Here is a 21,715-nt window from a genome sequence, read left to right on the forward strand (position 1 = left end):
TGGTGCTACCAGCATGGGCATGGCGGGAGGGATGGGGCAGGGAGCCACCCACAGCGGGTTTCATGCAGATGTGGGGCAGCGCGAGGGACACGATGCCACCCACAGAGGGTGCCGGGGGCGGGGAGAGGAGCACGACGCCACCCATGGGGAGTAACGGGGGGTGGGGGCACGGTGCCATCCACAAACGGGGGAGCGAGGGGTTGCTCTGCAGCGCCCCCCTCCCCTTCCTCCTCACCCGCCTGCCTGCCAACTCTTATGCTCGTAGCGGGTCCTCCAGGCGGGCCAGAGCGTCCTCTTCGTCTTCATCCGGGCCCCACTCGGCGCGCGCGCGGGTCCTCCTGGCAGCCGTCCCGTGGTGCCCCGCGCGGCGGCGGCGCTCTGGCGGCGGTATCTCGCTGGTGCGGGAGGCGGCGGTGAGGGCTGCGCGGGCCTCGCTCTCTGTGTCTCTTCGGCCGCCCCTCCCCCGCCATGTCCTACAACTACGTGGTGACGGCGCAGAAGCCAACGGCCGTGAACGGCTGCGTCACCGGTACCGGCCGCGCGGGGGGCCGGGGTCGGGGCGCCCTAAGAGTTGGCTGGGGCTGAGGCGGGGAGTGTCTGGGGGGCAGGGCCGCGGGGCGGGGGCACGGGCTGGGAAGGGCCCGGTGGGGGCAGTCAGTGTGTGGGGGCGAGTGAACAGGGTTCTGGGGGTGCCAGGGGCTGGAGTGCAATCAGGGTGCTGGGGAGCACGCGGGTGAGTGGGGACGAGTGGGGTTAAGGGGGTGAGCAGGGTGCTGAGGGAATAAGCGGGGCGCTTGAGGTGTAGTGTGAGCCCCTCTGGGGAGACAGAGCTGCTGGGTTGCTCCCTTGGTTTGCAGCCTTGTGATGCTTTATCTCGCAGGGCACTTCACGTCCTCGGAGGACCTGAACCTGCTGATAGCGAAGAACACCCGCCTTGAGATCTATGTGGTCACGGCAGAGGGGCTGCGGCCCGTCAAGGAGGTGGGCATGTATGGCAAGATCGCAGTCATGGAGCTTTTCCACCCAAAGGTGAGTGTGGTGCCTGGTGGTGGGGTGGGGTATGGTGCCGGCTGGGGTGCTGAAGGGATGAGATTGTGGAATGAGGGATGAAATTTGTTCTGATTCATTGCCAGGAGTTTGGATGGGTTTCCTTTGTATGGAGTTTTCCTGAAAGCATGTTGATGTTCCCTCTTCCTAGGGGGAGAGCAAGGATCTGCTGTTCATCCTGACAGCCAAATATAATGCCTGTATCCTTGAGTACAAGCAAAGTGGTGAGAGCATTGATATCATCACCCGAGCCCATGGCAATGTGCAGGTAAGTTGGGTGGGCAGTGCAGTAAAGCCTGGTGAATGCTGGTTTTATTTTGCTAGGTTCCTTTTGTGAATGCTGGTTTTATTTTGCTGTTGGCATAGACAAACTATAATTACAAGTCTCTGCCTTGTGGAGCTCGCAACCTAAGGTCCTGATCCTGCAATTGACTCTGTGTCTGTGCCTGGTCTCTTACACTAGTATTCAGACAAAACCCTCCTCACCAGTTGTCAAGCCAAAGCACCTTTCATCTGTTTTCAAATATTGAGGTATAATTGGCAGCTGTGATGCAATGGATTGAGCACAAGACTGGATGTCAGGAGATTTGATCTGCCAGTAAATTGCTGAGCGTGTCCTTGGCCAAGATGCTTTTCTGTGCCACAGTTTTGCTACCTGTAATGTGCTAAGAGATCTACAGATAATACCTAGGTCTCAGATAGTGTTTTTTATTTATAGATCTCAAAGTGCTTTATAAAAGAGGTAAGCATCATTATTCTCATTTTACTGATGGGGATACTGAGGCACAGGTTGGTGACATGTCTGAGTCACTCAAGCAGACATAGGATTAGAACACAGGTCTTGTGTGTCCCTGTTCAGTGCTCTATCTACTAAGCCATGTTGCCTCCCTAGAAAAAAGACTGCAAAGTGTTTGTGCTACAGGAAACTGAGAGTCCAGTTATTGAGGCTGGCTGTTTATCTTTGGAGGATGTCATGGCTCATTGGCGGAAAGGACATTGTCTCTTGACCTCACTGAGTGTTCTCTTGCTTCTTTGTTTGGGTCTCTTTCTGATAGTAGTCTCTTCTCTCCCAGGATCGCATTGGTCGGCCCTCAGAGACGGGTATAATTGGCATAATTGACCCAGAGTGTCGGATGATTGGATTGCGGCTCTATGATGGCCTCTTCAAGGTCATTCCTCTGGACCGGGACAACAAGGAGTTAAAGGCCTTTAACATCCGCCTGGAGGAGCTGCAGGTCATCGATGTCAAATTCCTCTATGGCTGCCAGGCTCCTACCATCTGCTTTGTTTACCAGGTACCCTGGGTGACTTCCTTGAGTTGTCCCTGAATAGAGGGTATTGGAAATCCAGTGGGCAGTGCTGGTGTGAGTTGGAGCCCCTGAATGTCCTTGTAATTGTCCAAGTCATTTATGCTGTCCTGGAACCTATGCTAAGCAGCATTGTGGTCTAGTGGTTAGAGCAAGAGGCTGGGAGTCAGGACTTGACTGACTGTGTGACCTAGGGAAAGCCACCTCACCTCTGTCTGTGCCACATGGGTATTAGCACTCCACAGGAGGTCAAGTCTTCCCTCTTTAGGAGCATTGAGATTCTTGGATGACTGGTGCTTTAGATGTGACTATTTCTCATTAAATGGTTAGTAGAAATGTCTCTCAGCATGCATTGGGTAGGTTGAGGAGAGCTCAGATTGGGTTTACAGGTTCTGGCTATTTCTTTATAGAAGGTGATGTTGGGCCCTGATCTGCCTCCTTCTCAGTTGTTACAAGGAGTCAGTAAATCCTGTTCAGCTATAGGTTAAGGCTACTTTTCATTTCTGTAGGAGCCTCAAGCCTATCTTACTGTTGGGATAGTCTCCCAAAGGGAACATTTTTGAGCACTGTTAAATCTCCACTTACACATCTCAAAACAAACCAACTCTGTGGGCTGGCTGGCTGAGAAAATTGGTGAGAGGACATGGAGCCCTTTGTCTTTACATTGCCAGTGCAAATCTAGCCCAGGCAGATAGACACTGACTGAAAGTCATTGCTGTCTGATGGCTTCTTGGTGCCTGTGTGAAATGAGTTTGGTAGCTTCAGTTTAGTTCTTAATGGCTAGATCACATAAAAGTCACGAGCACATGTAATAATAATAATCTAGCTTTTATAATGTGTATTTCATCAGTAGATCTGCACACTTTACAAAGGAGGTCAGTAACATTATCCCCATTTTACAGATGGCAAACCTGAGACACATAGTAGAGCTGTGACATAGACTGTGTCAGAACTGGGAATGGAACCCATGTCTCCTGACTCCCAGTCCAGTGGTCTATCCGCTAGGCCACAGTGTGCTAATTGTTGGCAGTCTGAGCAGAGAGGCCAAGGGAGCCTGAGCTTCCCCCTCATCTTTAGCGATGACCTCTTCAGGGCATGTCCATGTAACCACAGTGATGTTGAACCCTTCCATCATGACATTTGCCTGTAATGCTTTTATTATATCTGTGCTCCATAAAACTTACACATGCTACAGCAGTGAGGTTTGTGTAACCATTGCACCCAGTTTGGGATGTTTGTGGCTTCCTTAAAGCTAATAAGTATAAATAATGGCCTTTACACAACAGTCTATAAAGTGCCAATTACCCCTGTGAGATTAAGAAAGCATTTCCCCAATTGTGCTGGTGGGGAAACTGAGGCAGAGAGTGGCAGTGACTTGACCAAGCTCATAGAGTCCATGTCAGAGCCTGGGTAAGAACTCAGGAATTCCAGGTTTGTACTCACAACGTGCCTCTTTCTACCAAAGCAGCAGAGACAAGGGGGCTTTGGTCTTTCATATAGTCAGTAGCAAAACAGGGCTTTGTTTCCACAGACCTAGGGGTTGTAAACGTTTCTAATTAAGAGTGAAGCTATGAATGCCCTGTTTATAATAAATAAACAGTTCTGGTATAAGAAGGGAGGGTTGGTTTGATTTGTGTCTGCCAACAAACACTTAATGCAGCGCAGTAAATTTTGCCCTTGCAGCAGAGTGAGATGCGCATTCTGTCTGACTCATTCATTCTGACATAAAACGTTTGGTTGCTGTCTCTCTGAATTGTGTGCGTGTAGGCGGGGAGAGGTTTCCGAGTTTTTTTCGTGTCTAATTCTCTCTAAATTTATTAATCCTGATCAGAGAATTTGGACTGAGCAGAATTGCAGTGCATGTTCTTTGATGTTGGTGGATGTCCCTTTTTTTTTTTTTTTTTAAACGCCAAAGGCTGATACCACAAATAGGAATAAAATTCCATACAAAAGACTGTTAAGAAAACATCCCAGTTGAAAGGACTCAATATTGGTCCAGAAATGCCAGAGTTAAAATGCATTTTTACTCTGAAAAGCTACTGTTAAAACAGCGGCTTTACACTCCAATCTATTCCCCATTTGTATTCCTTGTAATTGTTTCTTGCTTTACTGATAAACTTAAGCTGTTACTGCTCTTTACTTTGGTTAACACTGGTTTGCCAACACAATCAGAAGAGAATCCAGCTCACGCTCCTTGAGTTAGAGCATTGCCAACCGAGTGATTTAAGTTCCAGCTGCATAATCTTTGTTGAAGTGTGAGCCGGAAAGAACCCAGCTTAACTTCGATTTTGCAGAGCAGGCAGTTAGTAAAAATCTTTTCCTTAGAAACTGTTGATTGGATCTGAAAATTGCCAAGACACAGAGAGCCTAACAGTGCCCTTTGACAAAAAAAAAAAAAGTAATTTTTCATAATAGAACCATGCTCACAACCTTAACTCTGCCCATTTGGGCACCTGCATCTTTACAATACAGTCTGTAGTTCCTGGATCCCATACAGTTTCGAAATAATAGTGCTGTATGGGTTTTTGTAACCTGGTAGTACAGAGCACTATTCTGTGTGTCAGATAAACATTAGTTCAGAAAAATCATTTTTGTGAAAAGTACTAGTAAACTGTGCTTACACAACATACTGCAAAATAATAACTTTAAGTAATAGCAAGAATTTATGTAACCCTCTAGTCAGTGTGTGTTACATGACCCTCTCTGTGCCTGATCCACAGGGGATATGAGTTTGTTACAGCCCCAGCTACAGAGCATGAGTCTCTGGGTCAATTTTAGCTTTGGAGGTCCCTGGTTCAGTCCCCCTGGTGTTTGTCAGCATGCTGGCTGTCACACTAGCTTACATGTTTGCAGCTAGGTTAGGTTGATAGTTAACTGCCTGATCTCCTAAACTGCATCTGTGGAAGGCTGCCCTGCTGGCTGAATAGAAGAGCAGAGTCCATGGGTAAACTGGATAATGGTCAGGGAGTGGGTCTGCTGAGACCACTGCTTTTTATGCTAGCCAGTATCATCTCATTGTTACTATGTGCTCTTCCATTTGTTGTATCCACCTGTTGTCTCTCAGATTGTTATACTGTAACTCTTTGGGACAGGAGCTGTCTTTATTATGTGTTTGTACAGCACCTAGCACAATAGACTGATCCATGATTGGAGCCCCAGATGCTACTGCAGTACAAATAATGGGTGTTGTTATAAATATCATAAGAGAAAAGGCGACTTATTTAAAAAGACTGTCAGTAAAGAGAAACCGTGACAAAGAAAATAGTGAAATATAACAAGACAGTCTGTATTTTCATTGCCTTCTGGGCAAGTCAAGTAGCACAGCTCTAGAAGGTACTGCATGCACATGCAGCTAAGGTTGTAGAAAATTATATTGTATTTGAGAGAATCGGATAATGTGATTAGGGCATTGCTTAAGCATTTCCACTCTAACATGATATTGGTTGTGGAGGGTCAGACTCCATGCTCCCTGCTGTTTTGCGGCCCCTAATCAGGCATTACAGCCCGGCAGCCTCCTTATTACTCTGCAAGTAATCTCACTATGTTCATAATCAAACACCCACTTCTGTCTGCCTGCTGCAGTGATTTCTGTTGCTTCTCTTTCTGCAGGATCCCCAGGGCCGCCATGTCAAAACATACGAGGTATCCCTGCGAGAGAAGGAATTCAACAAGGGTCCCTGGAAACAGGAGAATGTAGAGGCCGAAGCGTCCATGGTAATTGCAGGTCAGTTCTTCTTTATAGAAGACCTTACCTACTACATCTTGCTTCAGTGGCGATGCTTCACCCTTGTTACAGGTACTCTCTAACGAGGCTGTCTGCATTCTCCCTTTTTGCAGTGCCTGAGCCCTTTGGAGGAGCTATCATCATTGGGCAAGAGTCCATCACCTACCACAATGGCGATAAATATCTGGCTATAGCCCCACCCATCATAAAGGTGAGAGAGTTTCTTTCTAGAATGCTGATCCCTAGGGCCATGTATACAGCTGCTCTTGGAGCCTGGCTCCCTTGCACTTCAGTTTCCACATTGTGCCTAGGTACTGCATGTAGTAAGTTCTAAGGCCCACCTGTACTAAGGAGTCTCCAGACTGGGATTTTAAACTGCTCTCTCTCCCTCGCATGTCTGTGGGATGGGACTCCTCTACTCCCATGTGACAATGTAGGGATGTGGCCTTTGGGTGCATGAATGAGTGTCTGGTACAGTTGTTGATCCCTGCCTTCGGACACTTGAGGGATGTGTTCTGTGTTGAAGAAGGCATGTGCCTGGTCTCCCTTAGCCACATATGGGTGGGGCTGCTCTCTGCTTTGAGTGCCGGGGAGAATGCAGTAAAGCCAAAAGCCTGTTGGGGCTCTGGGGCCTCAGAGAAAGAAATACATTAGGTAGCACAGTGAGGTTCGGGCATTCGTCCAAGCCAAAGCAGAGATGTAGCTGAATGAGGCTCACAGCAAAGATAGGATCTGTAGCAGTGAAAGATCTGAAGCTTGAATACAACACTGTGTGTGAGAGAATGCTTGGTTTGGGAAGAGGGGAGCCCAGGTGGGGTATCTGAGCCAGGGGGGTTGATCCTAATCAGAGGGGTATGATTCCTGTGTGCAAGTTGTACAGGAAGCATCAACTAGATCACAGAGGCAACAAGGGGAGTGAGTATGTGTTAGACTGAAAGAAAAGCGGAGATATGATCAGAAGATCATTTGAAGGCTGAGACAACAATGGGCTAGAATGTGGCAATAGATCTCTGGGAAATAGATACAGGCATCATGGCTTGAGTGTCTGACAGGCTGTCAGCTCAGGCTCTTTGGAGGCCCATGCTTTGATGCGTGCTGCATTAGTAAGAAAAGTAACATGCTGCCTGGGAGTCTCTCTGGGCCTTGCCCTGCGGACCTAGCACAGGCACATCTGCCCTGAAAGTCAATGGGAGATTTGCTTGGGTAAGGGCTGCAGGAGCATGCCATTAAATCCCAAACCAAATGTCTTGACCAGAAGCTGGGCAGCATCTGTCACTCAGAAAACCACTTGTTCAGAGTCCTGAGACAAAGCTGGCATGCAGCTGTCTGGGCCCAAAACTGCATCGGGACAATTTATCTGCTGAAAGTGCTCAGTCAGCAGAATGGGGGTTTCTGAGGGGGTCACTCCTGAGCTGAGAATGGGCCTAAGAAGTTTCAGCCTGACCTGTAATTCCTGAGGCAGTTCTGAGTAGTTGATAATGGGGAAGTTCCACCACAGACTCACATATAGTCACTGGCACAATATAATCAGCGGGGAGTCAAATCACTGCCCCAAGGAGCGAGCGGATTGCCACAAGGGTTGGGGGAATTCAGCACCTCACACAGGATTGTACTGTTGGCCAGGTGCATTGTGGGCATATTCACTCTCCTCTGACACATCCGGCATTGGCGGCTGCTGGGAGCTGGACACCAAGCTAGGGGGCCCAGTAACTCCAACCTCTTTCTCTGCCTGCAGCAAAGTACAATCGTGTGCCACAACCGTGTGGATCCCAATGGGTCCCGTTACCTCCTGGGGGATATGGAGGGCCGTCTCTTCATGCTGCTTCTGGAGAAGGAAGAGCAGATGGATGGCACGGTCAGCCTGAAGGACCTGCGTGTGGAGCTGCTTGGAGAGGTAGCGCTCTTCCCCCTTGCTGCTGTGCCATGTGTGGTCTCTGCCTGGGGAGTTCATGAGCTGCAAGCACAGCTCAGGGACTTAAATGGAGGGAAGCGAGTCTCCACTGAGACTGGGATGGGGTGGGATTTAATTCCCTGCTATTTTCATAGCTCCGAACCCCCTGAGGCACCAGGATGTGTGTGGGAGTGACCAAGTGTGGGTCCTTTGCTAGTGTCCCCACCTTCAGGGGTTGCATTGGGGCTGGTACTTCGGTCTGTCATTGTACTCTTTGGTGGTTCTCTAAAAGGATTTTCCTTCAGGCTACGGATCTCAACCTCCTTCCAGGGGCTTTCCCGTGGAGCTGGAGTTTGGGATTGGTGTTTGCAGGGTAGAGGGCCCTGCTCTGGCCTGGGGCTTTCCAGTGAGTTTGAATTGTGTATCTGCTACAAGCCTCTTTCCCCCTAACCTGCTGGTCCATCTGTCTCCTCGCCTAGACATCCATTGCAGAGTGCCTGACCTACCTAGATAATGGTGTTGTCTTTGTCGGCTCTCGGCTTGGGGACTCCCAACTTGTGAAGGTGAGAAGAAGCCCTCTCCTTATCTAGTTCTATCTGCAGCCACGTTTGTTCACCCTTCCCCTCCCTGCTGGATCCCAAGAGGTGTGGATGGGTCAAGGGAGGCTCTGCCTTGCTTCCCATTGCCTCTTGCAGGCCTCTCTGCTCTGTTCGCTGGAGGTTCGGTTCTGTTATTGATAAGAGGTCGAATAAACAGGCTCAGTCAGTATTTATGAATCAGATTATTAGTTAAGGATTGATATAGCACAATACAGAATACAGAAAGGAAGGCTGTACATTACCAAACCGATCTGCAGAAATGTTCTTGTTTCACTCCCAACTAAGTCTCAAAACCTCAGCTCCTTATGTGCCATGGGTCTTGAAAAAGGAATTCCTTTGTCTCTCTTTGTAAACAGCCTAATTACTTGTAAAATTTCCTTTATGGTATTTCAGTGTACATGATTGATAAGCCCATAGGTATTTTGAACAAAGTTGTTATTACAGAAAATGTCTCTGACAACAAGCAAATCCTGATGAATTAAAAACATCTCAATAGTTTATTATCTTATCAATCACAAAACACATCTGCAATAACAAGTGTCCTTCGTCAGTCACAAGTGGTCTCTTTTCTTGGTTTCCTAGACATCTGTTGACTTTTTCTGTGGGTTGATAGGATCACAGCAAGAGATTACACACATTCCATCACTTGGTCACAGACTAAGGTTCAACCTGTGTACAGAGAACATTTAGGTGTATAGATACAGAATACCAGCACTTTGATTCATGTCCCACAGTGTTCTGCGACTTATGTACAAAGCATTATGGGAGTTTAATATCTGCTAACAGCTCAGATCCCTCCCCACCTGCTGCCCACCTCTGGTTGCTCTCTGCATTTACTTTGGGAGCTAATGACTTTGTGTTCACAGCTCAGTGTGGACAGCAATGAACAAGGCTCCTATGTAGTGGCCATGGAAACCTTCACCAACCTGGGCCCCATCGTGGACATGTGTGTGGTGGATCTGGAGCGACAGGGTCAAGGGCAGGTAATGATGGCTCTGCCTTCCCTTTGTTAGTGCTGAGTGCATCTGCTCCAGATGGGGGCATGCCCACTGCAAAGGGGGAATAGACTGTGCTCCATGCTGGGCATCCAAGCTGCCCTTGTTTGAGCTGTTACACAAGGAGATGCTGGGAGGGAGGATAAGTACTGCTTGTGGGGTATTCTGTGTTGGGAGCAGCAAATGGTGGTGCTGTGAGTGCAGAGCAGGGGTCTTAGGGTGGCTGCTTCCCGTGGATCCCTTCTCACGAGGGAAGATTAGCCCTCCCATGAGACTGCTCTGGAGGATCAGACTCTGGGGTGGGGAAGGGGTGATGAGCCACCTCCAAAGAACTTCCTTTGGGACATAGGGGACACCAGACCCCTTCCCTCTACCAAGACCCTTACCTGGATGCCTCTTCTCATAGTGGGAGGAGATGTCCCCCCCCTCCATACCCCTCCCCCCTCACCAAGACCTTAGCTGGGAGGAATTGGAGGAATGTTAATGGGTACCTGCTCTCTCTAGCTGGTCACGTGCTCTGGCGCCTTTAAGGAGGGCTCCCTGAGGATCATCCGGAACGGGATTGGGATTCACGAACACGCCAGCATCGACCTGCCAGGGATTAAAGGTGCGTAAATCCATTGGGAGCGCAGAGCATATGTGCCAGCCTGCAGCTCTGTCAGCCTGTTATACAGGTCTGTGTGGTTGTGACCTACAGCTTCAGGGGGGACGTGTCCTGCATGCAGGCTGGGCAGAAGTATGGGGTGTGTCAGGGGGCATCTCCCTAAGCTTTTTGCTGAGATGTTTACTCTGAGTAATAGTGGGATCTTTCCCTGTGCAGGCCTATGGCCCCTGAGGTCAGATTCACATCGTGAAACCGACAACACCTTGGTGCTGTCCTTTGTAGGCCAGACCAGGTAAGGCTCTGGGATTAATGCTGGGGCAGGCTCTGGGCTGTGTGCTCTGCACCTAGTTAATGAGTTCTCTCCCTCTTGTAGGGTTCTGATGTTAAACGGGGAGGAAGTGGAGGAAACTGAGTTGACAGGATTCGTGGATGATCAGCAAACCTTCTTCTGTGGCAACGTGGCCCATCAGCAACTGATCCAGGTACTGGTTAGGCCAGTGGGAGAGGAGGGGGCTTCTGGCTGGAATGGAAAGGGCTGTGAGGTATCATGGGAGGAGGCCTACAGAATGTGCTCCCAGTAATGGGGAGGGTGGCAGCATTCCACCTGGGCTGAGTGTCGTTGAGGGTGAATGTGCCCTGCGTCTGAGCTGGAGTGTTTCCCGCTCCTCCAGATCACCTCTGCCTCCGTGCGGCTGGTCACTCAGGAGCCCAAAGCCCTCGTGAGTGAATGGAAAGAGCCCAAGGGGAAGAACATCAGCGTGGCTTCCTGTAACAGCAGCCAGGTGGTGGTGGCTGTGGGGCGAGCACTCTACTACCTGGAGATCCAGCCCCAGGAGCTCAGGCAAATAAGGTGGGTGTGATCCCCTTGCCCTTGCTGGGGGCCAGAGGAACCAGACCTGGTTATTGACCTGTCCATTTCCTTCCTGCCTGCCTGCCAGCTGCACAGAGATGGAGCATGAGGTGGCCTGCCTGGACATCACCCCACTGGGGGACTCTAATGGCATGTCCCCTCTGTGTGCCATCGGCCTCTGGACTGACATTTCAGCCCGCATCCTAAAGCTGCCCTCGTTTGAGCTGCTGCACAAGGAGATGCTGGGAGGAGGTAGGCGCTGCTTCTGGGGCATTCTGTACTGGGAGCAGTGAACAAAGCTGTGTGTGACACTTAATGGGGCCTTCTCTTTTCCCCACCCCTGCAGAGATCATTCCCCGCTCCATTCTGATGACCACCTTTGAGAGCAGCCACTATCTCCTCTGCGCCTTGGGAGATGGGGCTCTCTTCTACTTTGGGCTCAGCATTGAGACAGGTAAGTACATGGCCCTTCCTACTCTGGTTTTTGAGGGGGATAAGACTGATCAGATGCCCTTTCTCTCTCTTCTGAATCCTCTCTCTGATCCCTAGTGGGCTGGGCTCCATGGCATGATGGCCCCTCCCCTCTCCATCCTGGTCAGGCCATGCCCTGACAGGGCAGGGATCTCACCTGTTTGTAACAACCCTGACATCCCTGGGGAGTCTGATGGGCAGGTTCTGTTCAGATACTCGATGTAATCAGGATTCCTGCTACAGGAGGGGGATCACCCCTTGCCTGCTTTTTGAGGGAGAGCTATTCTTCCCTCTCCTGGAGGGGACATGGGGTGGCTTTTTGCGTCAGGCCCTTTGACAGCCACCCTCTGCCGACAGCATAGTGCCTCTGGTCTCCACGTGGGCCCCTTCCAGCCAGTGTGTCTCACGGCTTGATCCCATTCTTCCAAAAGCTCCCATCCCCTTTGGTTGGGCAGCTCCTAACACTACTGCTCCCTTACTATAGGTTTGCTGAGCGACCGTAAGAAAGTGACGCTGGGCACCCAGCCCACTGTCCTAAGGACATTCCGTTCACTCTCCACCACCAATGTCTTTGCCTGCTCTGACCGCCCCACTGTGATCTACAGCAGTAACCACAAACTGGTCTTCTCCAATGTCAACCTCAAGGAGGTGAACTACATGTGTCCCCTCAACTCGGATGGCTACCCTGACAGGTGAGCACGTCCCCCCCCCCCCCCCATGCCAGAGGGGAGGGGCTTCTGGACTCTGCACTGGCCCAAGTGAGGTAAGGAGCAGCATGTCTGGAGGGTTCCCAACTGCATCCGTCTACCTGATCTAGTGTCTGAAGGGCACAACACCCCCACGTGCCTTCCCTGCTCAGGTCTGGCTGACAAGAAGGTGGAAGGTGATGGCATGTTCAGTGAGCACTATACCCATAGGCCAGCTTGCAGCTGCATGGAGAATGGGAAAGGGAAACCCTCCTCCTAGATGCTGTCAGACCCGCTCCTTTTCCTCACTTGCACAATCAATCCAGCTCTTTTGTTGCCCTGATGGTGTTGAATGAGAAGACACTTACCATCGCTTACTTTGTCCCTCCCCATATACCGGCATTGGGTTTTCCTGCCCAGGCTGGGTCCCAGTAACCCTTAGAATCAGGAGATCAGTGCTGTGTTAGTCTGGCTGTTCTCCCAGCATCCTAGCTACGCAGAGCCCTGGAGTCAGTGGCTTCCTCTCTGGGCACCTGGTTTACAAGCCTGATCACTGACAGTCTCCTTTCTTTACAGTCTGGCATTGGCCAACAACAGCACCCTGACAATCGGCACCATCGACGAGATCCAGAAACTGCACATCCGCACAGTTCCCCTCTACGAGTCGCCCAGGTGAGCAGTGGGGTGTTAGGGTTTCTGGGTCTGCGCCCTGTGTGTGAGCGGGGAACGACGATGGGACGGCTCGCCGTTCTCCAAAGAGGAGCCGCCCCACCTTTCCACTGTTGTGTGGAAGTGGTGAGATGGATAAATCGATGAGATTGGTGGCTGGCATTCTCAGAGCAGCCTGGGGGCTGTAGCAAGGAGATGTCTGGGAATTGAGCAATATAACAGCCTAGTGTCCCAGGAGCCGCTGTGTTCTCTTTAGCCTCAGCCATGCTCTCTCCCCTCCCCCTGAGGAGTCCTTGCCCACACGGCTTGCTCTGTTTATCCTGCAGGAAGATCTGCTACCAGGAGGTTTCTCAGTGCTTTGGCGTGCTTTCGAGTCGCATTGAGGTGCAGGATGCCAGTGGGGGCACCACTGCACTGAGACCCAGTGCCAGCACCCAGGTGAGAGGAAGCTCTGGGAAGGCATGTGAGCTCAGGAACTGGGCCGCTGGATTAGCAGCTGTTGGAAACATGACTCTTCAAGCCAAATGACGATACATATTTTCCTTGGCCGTCTTTTCATCCCAAGGTTGAGTACGTGGACCCCACTGCCCTACCCCATGGCAGTCTGGGAAGGAGGGAGGGTGGGACTCTTGTCTTAGACTCTTGAATCTTTTTATCTCTAGCAGACTCTGCAGCTTCCCCTGCCACATGTTCCCCTTTTCTCTCAGCCCGGAGCCCCAGGTCTCCTTCGTTTCCCTGGGCCTTACCATTCCGATTGCTCATTAGATGGGATCGCTGATCCATCCTGGGCTGTTTCCTTTTCTCCATGGCTGAGACAAAGGTCCTCTCAGAAGCTGCCATGGAAACTTCCATCTCATCATTCTGTGTGTTTCTTAAAGGGCCCTTAGCCTGAATTCTGTTCTGTTGTTCCATCAGTCTGGCTTCAGAAGACTCTCTGAGGGAGAGTCCAATGTGCTCATGTGCCCCTGAGCAGCTGCATCTGGATTTTCCCATGGGAAGAAATGTTCCCCCACGTCGGTGGCCCGTTTGGCCAAGAGGCTTGTCTGGGATCTCATTCGTCTTCTTACCCCTGCCCTGCATTTCCAGCTTTCTCTCTCATTCAGCCTCTCTGCTCTCCCAGTGTGCCAGGCCGCTGCGAGTAGCTTGAGGGTGTGATCGCTCGCTCTCTGTCCCAGGCCCTGTCCAGCAGCGTCAGCTCCAGCAAGCTGTTTTCCAGCAGCACCGCTCCGCACGAGACGTCCTTCGGAGAGGAGGTGGAGGTGCACAATCTACTCATCATAGACCAGCACACCTTTGAAGGTACCAACCCCAAATACTCCCTTCTTCCTGCCCCCAGGAGGGGGCCCAGCTCACCTGCTGAACACTTTCCCTTGCAATGCACATGCGGCAAAGGGGCATGGATGAGACCAGCAGCTCTATGAAAAAGAGGCTTTATCAGAAGGAAAGGCAAAGGGATGGGGACTCCTGGAGGAGGGCTGGGTGTAAGGCCAAGGGGGTTATACTAAGCGGAAGCACAGTCAGGAAAAGAGGGCATCTCCAGGACAGCTCTTGGCTCTGTCACTTGGGCACATGGAGCAGGCTCTTAATTCCTTTTGATAGGCTGGTCCAGTAGCATGGGAGGGGAGGGGGCTCTTAGTCACAACCCAATTGCTTTTCTCTTTCCTACGTCCAGTGCTCCACGCTCACCAGTTCCTGCAGAATGAATACGCCCTAAGCCTGGTCTCCTGCAAGCTGGGCAAAGACCCCAACACGTACTTCATCGTGGGCACGGCCATGGTGTATCCTGAGGAGGCTGAGCCCAAACAGGGTCGCATTGTAGTCTTCCACTACTCAGATGGTAAGAGGGAGAAGGCCGAGTTCCTGTACGGGGTCCTTCTCCTGGCAGCACTCCAATCATCCGAGGGAGGTCACCCCCTAATCCCAGAGGATTGGGAATGGACATCACTGCAACAGGCACTTTGGCTTCCCTCACAGGCCTGCTGACAGATGGTTGCCAGTTGTCCATGAGAAAGCTTGTCCCCCCAGACTCTTCTGCTGCTTGGGGGCTTTTGCTCTGCTGTGAACCAACCTCCAAATTATGGTAACTTCTCCCCATCTCCCATTAGGACACAGTAATCCTTCACCCTAACTTCCTTCCGGAGCCAGAGTCTGAATCCCATGGTCTTTCCAGTCTTACCTCTCACATCCTTCCGCTACTGTCACTGGGCCAGCAGTTGCCCACAGACTGGCTGAGAAATGGACTTAGCCTTTCTAGGGAGAGAACAGACTTGAGTAGAGCATCTTGTTTGGGTTCCACAGAGGGTCTTGTAGCTGCTCTTGGGGGGGCACAGAGGGTAACCAAAGAGTCTATTGGTGCGTTCCAGGGAAACTGCAGAGTCTGGCCGAGAAGGAAGTGAAAGGGGCTGTGTATTCCATGGTGGAGTTCAACGGCAAGCTCCTAGCCAGCATTAACAGCACGGTAAGGCTCCAGCAAGGCCCTGGATATCCCAGGGAAGAGTTTCCTCCAGAGTTGGGAGGCGGCTCAGCCACGAGATTGAAAGAGCTCCTGAGCTCTGGTGTGCTGGGCTATTCTGGGCTGCTGTGTCTCTCTCGTGTTTCTGTGCTGGCCCTGGCTCACACGTCTGTTCCCTCAGGTGCGTCTGTATGAGTGGACGGCAGAGAAGGAGCTGCGCACAGAGTGTAACCATTATAATAACATCATGGCTCTCTACGTAAAGACCAAGGGCGACTTCATCCTGGTTGGAGATCTGATGCGCTCTGTCCTGCTTCTCGCCTACAAGCCCATGGAGGGTAACTTTGAGGAGGTATCGATACTCTTCCCACCCAGGGTGATCCAAGGGATGGGGGTCTCGATCCTGTGGTACAGCAAGGGGCTTTCAGGAAAGGGAGAGCAGCTTGTGGGGTGAGGAGAGGGCAGTTTGACCAGAGGAGAGCCAACAGAGCTTGGCTTCCCTTTGAGGCCCAGTGTCCCTAAGAACAGGATCTACTGAATCCACCCCTTGGCAGATCTCTGTGGGCTCCTGTGAGACAGGCTGCTGGGGGATCTGGTTCAGTGTCACAGGCCTTGAGGAAAGGATGCTTTGTGCAATATCTGGTGCCTGCCATGGGGCCAGGAGGTGGGTTGTCCTGGCTTCCTGTGGTGGGATCCAGGGTTGGTAGTACAAGGTGTCCTGATGAGAGACCAGCCCCCCTCACAAGCAACATGGGTTGCCCTGCCAGGATCCTTGTTATGTTCTCGGGGTAGGGAATGTGCTGCTGGGGTAGCTGGCTCTCTGGTGTAGTCCTCCCAGGGATCAGCCTGCTTTTCCATCCAAAGGCCCCACCTTCCTAGGCTCTTCCAGAAAGAGCCACTTCTGCAGAAAACTGGCACAGAGTCCCTCTCCTAGGGAGATGGGATCATGATCCCATCAACTGTTTGGAGTTTGTACTGTCCTGCTGCTCCTCCAAGGGGCCTTGTGAATGTGCAAACCTCCTTCCTCTAGCTCTGACATGGGCTGGTGCTTCCTCCTTCCACCTGACTTCATCACTGGGCTCCCCCCATGCCATTGTAACCTTGGTGTTGGGTGGGGCAGGGTGGCTCCATGAGGATATCACCTTGGGGGCTCACAGCAGGGCCTGATCTCCCCTGGTGTGTGTCATCCCCTTTAAGATTGCTCGAGACTTCAACCCAAACTGGATGAGCGCTGTGGAGATCTTGGACGATGACAACTTCCTGGGAGCAGAGAATGCTTTTAACCTGTTTGTGTGCCAGAAGGACAGGTAAGCTGGCTCTGGGCATGATGCAGTGCCTGATAATGGTGGTGGGGTGGTACATCCTATCATCCCCTCCCTTTACAGGTGGGTGTTAGCTGGCAGGACCTGCCTCTTTTCTGTGTGTGGAATGTGGCTGTGGGGAGGTGTGTGTGTTAACTCAGAGTACTGGAATGGGGAGTGTGCTTGTGTGCAGGGGGACATGTCTCTGTGGTGCCTCTGGTCTGTGTTCTTACCCCGGTGCCTACCAGGGTCCTTGCATTTCAGCGCTGCCACGACCGATGAGGAGCGCCAGCACTTGCAGGAAGTGGGGCTGTTCCACCTGGGGGAGTTTGTCAACGTGTTCTGCCATGGCTCCCTGGTCATGCAGAACCTGGGCGAGACGTCCACACCAACGCAGGGCTCGGTGCTCTTCGGCACGGTCAACGGAATGATTGGTAAGGGGAGTGCTCCTCGGCTGCCTCTCTCCCTGCTGCTAGGGCCTGTTGTGTGGGATCTCAGATCCTGGAGGGGGCACTAATATGGGCCTTGAAAGGAAGCTGCTAAAGTGGATTCGATAACAGAGCCCTCCTGGAGCCATTAGTTGGGCTGGGCAAATTGGTTTTTGATGAAAAATTTAAAATATTTGCACAGTGTCTGCTCTCACCAGCAAATTTTGATTTTTTGGGGTCAATTAAAATACTTCTGCTAAAAAAAAAAAGATTTTTTTTATTTAGAAATGCTGCTGCGGTGCCTCATGTGAGTTGTAGTTGTTTCCTCATGTTCCCACTCGCTTTCCTTGGCTGGGCTCCTCAGACTGCCTACATGTCCCATGATGTGCTGCCATCCCTCTCCAAGAGGCAACACTGTGGTGCATCATGGGAGATGTAGTCCCATCAGGGAGCCTGCCCTACATGGAATGGGAGCATAAGGTACCTGAACCACAGCTCCCGAGAGGCATCAGCTTTTCTGGATTTTAATCTTTTTGGGTCTGAATTTTTGCTGAAAAATGAAGTTTTCTGTGGAAAATATGCAAGAGTGATTTTTTTTCACTTCCATTTCAATTTCCTGGGCCGGGGGAGCACTTGTGACCATCTCTACGCATTAACTGCCAGGCAAGAGCTTGCTATTCCCAGCCTGCTGGAAGCTGCAACATGTGGCCCAAGAGTTGCCAGGAAACTGCTGCGTCCAGCCCTGCCCCTCATTGCCCTCTCCTCTCTTGCAGGGCTGGTGACGTCACTGTCGGAAAGCTGGTACAACCTCCTGCTGGATATGCAGAACAGACTCAATAAAGTCATCAAGAGTGTGGGCAAGATTGAGCACTCCTTATATCCTTCCCCATCCTCTTGCTCTGTGCCACCTTCTCTAGCAGATCTAGGAGCTTAGCAATGAAGGTGCCTTTACAGTGGCAGTCACCTAAACCATGACTATGTTAGGCTGTGCCATGAGTGGGATAGAGGCTGACAAAGCGAGTGCTAGAATGCTGACTCATGAATTGATGAGCCAAAGCCTAGAGTGACTGCCATAAATTCTCCCACCACCCGGGCTCCTGGAAGTTCACCAGATCTTTGTGTAATTGTGACCCACTATGGTGGGCTCTGGTCACTTGGACATGGTGTCCCTGGCACTTCGAGCTTTGGCACCAATACCCTAGGGCAGTGGTCACCAACCCGTCGATCGCGAGCAACTGGTCGATCTTGGAGCCTCAGCCAGTCGATCGCAATCTCCGGGCCGCTAAAAGTCCAGCGGTGCAGCGGGGCTCAGAGGCTGCCTGCCTGCCGTGGCCCCACACCACTCCTGGAAGCAGTTGACTGTTGGCACGTCTCTGTGGCCCCTGGGGGAAGGGAGGGGGGAGGTGGCTTCGCGCGCTGCCAATGGGAGCTGCGGGGATGGCGCTTGCAGGCATGGGCAGCGCACGGAGACCCACTTTCCCACTCCCCCAAGATTGCGATCGACTGGCTGAGGCTTCTGGATCGACCAGTTGATCGCGATCGAGGGGTTGGTGACCACTGCCCTAGGGTATTGGTGCCAAAGCTCAAAGTGCCAGGGACACCATGTCTAAGTGATCAGAGCTCACCACAGTGGGTCATAGTTACACAAAGATCTGGTGAACTTCCATAAATTCTCCCACCACCCACGCTCCTGCTGCTTCTGGGAGTGGCATGGGACCATGGCAGGCAGGCAGCCTGCCTGAGCCCCGCTGCGCTGCCGCCTGGGAGCCACCTGTGGTAAGCGCCTCCTGGCCGGAGCATGCACCTTGCACCCCCTCCTGCACCCCAGCCCAGAGCCCCCTCCTGCACCCAAACTCCCCCCAAGAGCCCCCCACCCCCTCCTGCACCCCAACCCACTGCCCCAGGCTCAGCCAGTGCACACCCCACAGTTGATAATGTTAACACTGATTTGTGACAGTCCCTGAAGGATTTTGGATCTATAATTCACAAATGACACTAATAAAAAGTAAAATTCATGAAATGTCCAGTGGATTCTATGAAATTAGGTGCAGTGTGACCATATGACGCCTGCACCCAAACACCCTCCCAGAGCTTGCACCCCTCACTCCTGCACCCCAACCCCCTGCCCCAGGCTCAGCCTGGAGCCCTCTCCCACACTCTGAGCCCCTTGGACCCAGCCCAGAGCCTGCAGCCCCTCCCGTACCCCAACCCCGTGCCCCAGCCTGGTGAAAGTGAGTGAGGGTGGGGGAGAGCAAGCGACGGAGGGAGGGGAGAATGGAGTGAGCGGGCCAGGGCCTCGGGGAAGGGGCGAGGTAGATTCTGGGTTGATCTTAAGTTGAAAAAGTGATCTTGTGCATAAAAAAGGTTGGAGACCACTGCTGTAGGGGGAATGTTTTGAGCTGCTCTGCAGAGTAGCAGGATGAATCCGGCAGTGTGTGTATGTGTTGTATTGCAGTCGGGGTCAAGGACTCCATTGGGCTTGAGACACAGTCCTTGCCCCAGAGAGCTCACAGTGTCTGTCTGTGTGTGTGTGTGTGTGTGTGTCTCTCTCTCTCTCAAAAATACTGGGCCATGATGTAAATCAAATGCTGCACTGGTCGTGGATGTAGCATGTATGTGTGGGAAGCGGGGCAGTGTGTGTCCTACAAAGCTGCTGTGCATGCCTGGGGGTGGAGTTCTGTTCTGAGTGGTGTTTAAGGGAGTCTGAGGATGATGCAGTTTAAGTGGGTTTTGCTCCTTGACTCTCGCTTGCACCTGGAGATCATTTCACACTGAGCGCAAGACGGAGCCAGCCACAGGGTTCATTGATGGTGACTTGATTGAAAGCTTCCTGGACATCAGCCGGCCCAAAATGCAGGAGGTGGTAGCAAACCTACAGGTGAGATGGGGTCCGAGTGTGAGAATTTCAGTTCCAGGTGAGCAGCAGAAGCTCTTGGGAATCTGTTCTCTGGTACTAGTCTTTTGAATGACACTCCTTCACCCTGGTCCATGCAGGGGTGCTTCTGTAGGAGCTGTGTTCCTCCTCTCCCCCCCCAGTCATGCTGCTGTAACACATCTGTCCCTTGTTGCAGATTGACGATGGCAGTGGCATGAAGAGAGAGGCCACCGTGGACGACCTGATAAAGATCGTGGAGGAGCTGACCCGGATCCATTAATAGGATTCGGACTCATCTCCTAGCATCTTCCTCCATGGTAGAATATGGAGTCTCTTCCCACCTGCAGCCAGGGGGTCCCTAGCCAGTTGCACTATGACACCAGAGGCTGCGATTATTTTCCCGGGTGGAAGGGGAGAACCTCTGAACTGAAGCCATCTCGCTAGGGACTTGGGGATGTGATTTTGGCTGGGCGTCACATCATTTCCTGCTTGGGTTCACCAATCCTGTGGACCTCGGCTCCCAACCCAGGACTGGTCATGGCCGATTGCTCCCATTGGGTAATTGCTAGCGCTTGGCTGAAGGGTCACCCCTGCCTGGACTTCCCCTATGGCTCACTCGTTCACTGTTGTCTTTAGTATCTTTTTATTTGATTTTCTTTGATTCATTGTGTTTTGAAGTGGAAGCCTCCTACACCCTCTTCTGCCTCTGTAATGAGGATGGGCTGGAGGCTCTTCTCTGGTGCTGGGAAGATGGGGGAGATACCGTGCTGGCTTGTGGAGCTGAGGTGCCTGTTTGTCTGGGTGGTGAAGCTCAAAGGGTAGAGAAGGCCTCTCTCTCTCCACAGGATTTGTGGCGTGCTCAGGGAGGAAGGGTCTGGAAAGTGAAATCTCTGTGGTTTGGTTTCTGAGTTTTACCAAATAAAGTAGAGTCCAAGAGGAAAGGTCTGGCTCCTGCCTTCTCCTTGTCCCTCTGTTCTGCCATGGGGCTGACTTGTAGTGCTGTGCTCTGTGGGCCATTGCTACAGGAGCCATATCCCTGCTATGCTCCACAGGGAACTCTCACTCCATGTCCCTGTTCTCCATTGCCTTGAGCTTTGTCCAAAAATGATCCTTTGGGCATAAACTTCCCCCTTGTTGTCTCAGCTCACACACAGTCTGCAGGGGGAGTTGGACAGAGCTGAACAGCTGAGTGGATCGATCAGTTTCTGGGGAAGGAGGCGAGAGCCTTTTCCCAGATGCATTCTTCTGTGTGCACACTTTGGAGACAGTCATCTCAGACTTGTCTCTGTACTGAGGAATGTGGGCTTTGCCTCGTGCAGAGTGCTTTGAAGGCATTACTGTGCATGCTCCTCTTACAGATCTAGGCATGTACCTAAGCGTATGGTGCTCCAACGTTACCCAAATACTCAAGGGAAAGGTAAGACCTGGAGACCTTTCTAGAACGTTTCCATCCCCTTTGTAGAGCAGAGTTAAGGTTACCATGGGAATGAGCTTGACCAGTGGTTCTCAAACTATTGTACTGGTGACGCCTGTCCCATAGCAAGCCTCTGAGTGTGACCTCCCCCACATATAAATTAAAAACACTTATTTATATATTTAACACCATTATAAATGCTGGAGGCAAAGCGGGGTTTGGGGTGGAGGCTGACAGCTCGCGCGCCCCCCCCATGTAAAACCTCGCAACCCCCTGAGGGGTCCCGACCCCCAGTTTGAGAACCCCTGATCTTGACAATGAATCCCTGGATTTTTGTTATAGAATTAAAAGGACAGCTTCACCATCACCTTTTTGCACCTATTAAGGGGCTTCCCTCCTGCC

The 21,715-nt window shown here is 51.7% G+C and overlaps 1 protein-coding gene across 1 annotated transcript; it reads left to right on the plus strand.

Annotated features, from left to right (window-relative positions):
• Window positions 1–395: 395 nt before the first annotated feature.
• On the plus strand, window positions 396–20,840 carry DDB1 (damage specific DNA binding protein 1). The gene is made up of 27 exons (XM_065404417.1): window positions 396–529; window positions 881–1,029; window positions 1,199–1,315; window positions 2,121–2,342; window positions 5,964–6,078; window positions 6,192–6,289; window positions 7,814–7,972; window positions 8,449–8,532; window positions 9,435–9,551; window positions 10,068–10,170; window positions 10,384–10,459; window positions 10,541–10,649; window positions 10,839–11,017; window positions 11,106–11,269; window positions 11,364–11,471; window positions 11,973–12,180; window positions 12,751–12,846; window positions 13,170–13,281; window positions 14,019–14,142; window positions 14,516–14,680; window positions 15,207–15,301; window positions 15,477–15,647; window positions 16,493–16,602; window positions 16,861–17,030; window positions 17,798–17,900; window positions 19,779–19,902; window positions 20,096–20,840. The coding sequence occupies exons 1-27, from the start codon at window positions 469–471 to the stop codon at window positions 20,177–20,179; spliced, it is 3,423 nt and encodes a 1,140-aa protein (XP_065260489.1). The 5' UTR covers window positions 396–468; the 3' UTR covers window positions 20,180–20,840.
• The last annotated feature ends 875 nt before the right edge of the window (window positions 20,841–21,715 follow it).

Source organism: Emys orbicularis, chromosome 4, assembly GCF_028017835.1.
Source record: "Emys orbicularis isolate rEmyOrb1 chromosome 4, rEmyOrb1.hap1, whole genome shotgun sequence".
In the NCBI taxonomy this organism is placed as follows: domain Eukaryota; kingdom Metazoa; phylum Chordata; order Testudines; family Emydidae; genus Emys; species Emys orbicularis.